The sequence below is a fragment of the Cannabis sativa genome, chromosome 3 (genome assembly GCF_029168945.1).
Source record: "Cannabis sativa cultivar Pink pepper isolate KNU-18-1 chromosome 3, ASM2916894v1, whole genome shotgun sequence".
In the NCBI taxonomy this organism is placed as follows: Eukaryota; Viridiplantae; Streptophyta; class Magnoliopsida; order Rosales; family Cannabaceae; genus Cannabis; species Cannabis sativa.
The window spans coordinates 29,527,497-29,532,040 of record NC_083603.1 but is presented as its reverse complement, the minus strand read 5'-3'; the positions used below and the strand labels follow the sequence as shown (position 1 = coordinate 29,532,040).

Genomic DNA, 4,544 nt, shown 5'->3' with positions numbered 1-4,544 from the left:
TTGATAATCCTGGTTCACAATTTTTCATAACATGCATATCTTTTTCCTCAACATCAATTAAGTATGATTTGTTCCTGAGATACTAATTAGTTATTTTCTTTAAAAGCATAACATGTATTTTATTTTGTCAATTTTCAATGATATTTGATTACATTGCTTGTTTAGAATTTCATATATTTATTGTACACATTTTAGTTTATTTTTCATTTTTTTTTAAAAAATAATAATAATAATAAAAAGGAGAGGGAGGCGTGTGACTTGATTCATGGGCTAAGGAAATTTTGTGCTTAAATGGTAAGTATCAACATTTATTCTTCTTTGATTTATTTTGATATGTTTCCATTTAAAGATTAATCTTTTATATGGTAATGTGTCTTTAATCTTGAAAGATTGACTTATTTTTGGAAATATTGTTGGTAATTCTAGTTTCCTTTTTTTAAAAAAAAAAAAAGGGAAAGGAGTTGCAAGAGAGTGGGCGGTTTCCTTAATTTGTTCATGGGCTGGCGGTTACATTCAAAATTTCAAATTTGGTTTCCTTTTCTTCTCTTGCTTTCAAGTTTATATAAACCAATTTTTGTCATTTAACTCACCACCTACCCGAACCTAGTTTCTTGTTCCTTATGTTGTTTCTGTTCATCTTCTCTTTCAGATCAAAAATGGTGAGAACTAAGAATCTAGGGCACACCAAAAAGTTGGTGGAAACCGTTGCAACTCCTTCCAATGCACCCCCTGCTGCTTCAGTCCCTCCTCCTGCTGTTTCAAAGTCTAGAGATTTATCGCTTCCCCAACGTGAATCTCAACCCGAGAAGCCAAAACGCATCCCCAAGCAAGTGGCTCGCAAATCGGTAAGACCTCTTCGAACCTGGACTTCTTCGTCTGAATCTTCAAAGGAATCTCCTCCTCCGTTAGCAGTTCCTCCTCCTGCTGCATAGTCCCTGCTACCACTCCAACCGGTCCTTCTACTCGAACTCGAGCCCAGCAAGCCTCTGCTGAGAAGGAACTTCGAGCTTCTCGAAGTCGTGATAAGGCAGTCCCTCCAACCAAGAAGAAACTTAAGTCCAATCCTCCCTCGGTTTCTTCAAGTTCCGAAGAAGAAGATCCAATGGAAGTCTCCTCAGAAAAATCAGTTTCTCTCCATTCAGAGAAGGAGAATCCAGAGGACATGGGTGATTCTTCTGACAGTGAGGACACAGAACTCGAGCTAGAGCCTCAATTGACAAAATCTGCTTCTGCAGCAAAGGCTTCTGCTGCTGCCAAGGGCAAGCAGCCTATGGAAGAGCCTTCTTCTGGTAATGTTCCTTCAACTCTTTCTCACTGCCCTCGATTTTATTATCGTGATAATGAACGTGACTGGAATTTATATGCAACCCGTAAGTTTGAATGTGAGAGGAACTATGATTTGCATGCTCATCGGGTTTATGGGATTGTAAAGTTTATTCAATTTCATCAATGGGAAAACACTCTCACTAGTTTCAATGGGTTCATTGCAAACATTGTTAAGGATTTCTATGCTAATCTCACTGATGATTTTCTTGATGAGAATTCTAGACTATATCGGAGAGTATTTGTCAGGGGACATTGGTTTTCGTTTTCTGAAAAGGACATTGCTCAAGCTTTGCAACTACCCGAGAATTTCTCCAATGCAGTGATGTCTATGGATCGTGAATTGATGCTCTCTGAACTCACGGGTGGACGATTTGAATTGAAACCAGGAGAGAGTCTTCGAATAACCCATCTTACTTTTGCTCATGCATCTCTTATGCAGTTTGCACTAACCAATTGGGTTCCCAACTCCAACAAGACCGTAGTGTCTCAAGATGTGGGATCATTCGTATACCGCATCACCTCTGGAGCTTCAATTGATTTGGCCTCACACATTCTGAACCAGATTGTTTCATTCCGAAGAGGTAAAAAGCCAACCTTTAAACTTGTCTTTCCTAATCTAATCTTTAAGGTTTTATCCTCACAGAAGAATGTGGCCCAATCACATGAAACACTTGAGCCCCCTGTCACTGGTCCTACATTCCAACCGTCGGAATACTTTGATGGTGTGTTTCAAAAACGGCCTAAGGCTGGAGCTGCTGTTGCTGCTGCTGCCGCTGCTGCAAGTTCAAGTTCTGCTGCTGCAGAACTCCAGGAAGTCAAGAATGAAGTTCAGAATGTGAACAATCGTCTTGCTGCAATGGAAGAACTTCAGCACGAGATGTCCAAGCAGTTAACCTCTTTGGTTAAACTCTACCGAGACTAAGTTGTTGTTTTCTTTGCTTTTGATTGAACTTGTTTCTATTTATCGTTCTTGGTTTACTTTGGCACTCCGATAAACAAAAAGGGGAGAAATAATTGATTTTTAAACTGCATTTTTTGTTTTGTCCAACTCTGGACCCTTTTTCCAGGGGGAGTTGTGGTTAGTACTTGTGAACATCTTTTGTTAAAAGTTAGCTTGCTTATTGTGTTATTTGTGATATTCGATTGTGTTACTCAGGGGGAGTAGTTATTTGCTCTTGCTAACTTTAACTTGCAGGTACTTTTTGTTAAAAATTATTTTGTTCATCTAAAGTGCCAAAGGGGGAGATTGTAAAGTCCTTTTTTGGCAAGTAAGTTGACAAAATAATTTTTCCTTTTATGGTAAGATTGTTGTGCATTCATACCTGATTTTTTACCTTATAAATTCGGTTTATAGTTGCTCTTTTCCTTGTTAGGAAAGTTGCACTTTCAGCTGAACTTTCCTTTGTTAGAAACTTCTTAAAAGGGAAGCAATTCTCTTTTGAAAAGTTGTCTTTTTTAGGAAAACTTTGATTATTGTCTTTTCCTATTGATTTCGATTGTATCTTGATACAATCAGAATATCTAATCTGTTTTTGGCAGGAATCAAGCATTGATAGAGGATCGGATCCAATTTTAGCAAGTTTCCCATTTCTAGTCTGATCTGCTGCGTCAGCATCCGAATTTGATGTAGCAGATCGTGTTTCTTTAGGAAAGTTTTTGTACAGCTGTAGATTCGAACTTGTGACTGTCTCTAAGATTTCTATATTTTATTGTTAGATATTAGATGTATATTACCTGTAAAAGAATTAGATATTTAGTCTCCTAGCTTTGTATATAAATATGTATTATTCTATGAAATCGATACACAATTCGAATCACTATTTTCTACATGGTATCAGAGCATTCTGATTCAAAATTTGAAATTCGAAATTAGGGTTTAAAAAAAAAAATAGGGTTCGAGTTTAGGGTTATTTTTCGGAAACCCAATTTGGAGTGCGAATTTATTCTCACTGCCCACTCAGCCGTGTTGCCCAGCCGCCGATCTACGAAACCCCGAAGTCCGGTCGCCGGATTCCTCGCGCGTGGGGCTCACGCGCTGCCTGAAGTTTCTGCGCGTGGGGCTCACGCGCCGGCGCGTGGAGGCGCGTGTGACGGCGCCTTCGACGGCGTTCTTTTGCCGATTCTTTACTGGGTTCTTCTAAGCCCACTCGCATCTGTTCTAGGTTGTAATTCGGTATTTGTTTGTCTTCTTCGTGTTTGGATGTTCATTCTTTGGTGTTCTTTTGTTCTTTTTCTCTGACCTTTTTGTTTGCTTTTGAGATTATGGCAGAGATAAGATCAGATTCAAAATCAGTTGTTGTTTCTGATGTTGTTCCCGTGATGTCTAAAATCACGGACCATAAGTTGATTGGTTCGAATTATTTGGAATGGAGTAAGACGATTCGACTGTATTTGAGGAGTATTGACAAAGATGATCACTTGACTGACGATCCTCCTGAAGAAACAAACGATTCAAGGAAAATATGGCTCCGTGAGGATGCTCGCTTGTTCCTTCAAATTCCAAATTCTATCGATAATGAGGTAATTAGTTTGATTAATCATTGTGAATTGGTTAAAGAACTAATGGGTTACTTGGAGTTTTTGTATTCTGGCAAAGACAACATATCTCGCATATATGATGTTTGCAAAGCTTTTTATCGCGCGGAGAAACAAGATAAGTCTCTTATGAATTATTTTATGGCTTTCAAGAAAACATATGAAGAACTTAATGTGCTATTACCCTTTAGTCCTGATTTAAAAGTTCACCAGCGCCAACGAGAACAGATGGCTATTATGAGTTTTCTTGCAGGACTCTCATCTGAATTTGACTCTGGAAAGTCACAAGTCCTCTCTGGTTCTGATGTCTCCTCTTTACAAGATGTGTTTACTCGTGTTCTTCGCACAGAGACTACCTCTTCAACTCCTCTTAATAGCACCTTGGTGAGTCGTAATAATTCTGCACTGGAAAGAAACTCTACTCCAAGTGGATTTAAAGGAGGTAATTCACAAGGACCTGATAACCGCACACCAAATTCTGGGAGCATCATGTGCAATTATTGTAAGAAACCAGGCCACACCAAGTTTGAGTGTAGGAAGTTACAGTTTAAGAATCGACAACAACACTCTGCCAATATTGCAAGCACTAGTGATGCATCTGACAAATCGGTCCTTATTTCTGCTGATGAATTTGCCAAGTTCTCAAGGTATCAGGAAACACTTAAGTCTTCATCTTCTTCTGT

The 4,544-nt window shown here is 38.9% G+C and overlaps 1 protein-coding gene across 1 annotated transcript; it reads left to right on the top strand.

Annotated features, from left to right (window-relative positions):
• The first annotated feature begins 656 nt into the window (after window positions 1-656).
• On the top strand, window positions 657-2,248 carry LOC133036013 (uncharacterized). Its single transcript, XM_061112480.1, has 2 exons — window positions 657-789; window positions 891-2,248. Exons 1-2 carry the CDS (start codon window positions 657-659, stop codon window positions 2,246-2,248), a joined length of 1,491 nt encoding a protein of 496 aa, XP_060968463.1.
• Window positions 2,249-4,544: the final 2,296 nt, after the last annotated feature.

Coding starts and splice junctions, on each gene's coding strand:
- LOC133036013 (XM_061112480.1), top strand. CDS start 657: ATGGTGAGAACTAAGAATCTAGGGCACACCAAAAAGTTGGTGGAAACC. Junction 790..890: donor AGATTTATCGCTTCCCCAAC/GTGAATCTCAAC, acceptor GAATCTTCAAAG/GAATCTCCTCCTCCGTTAGC.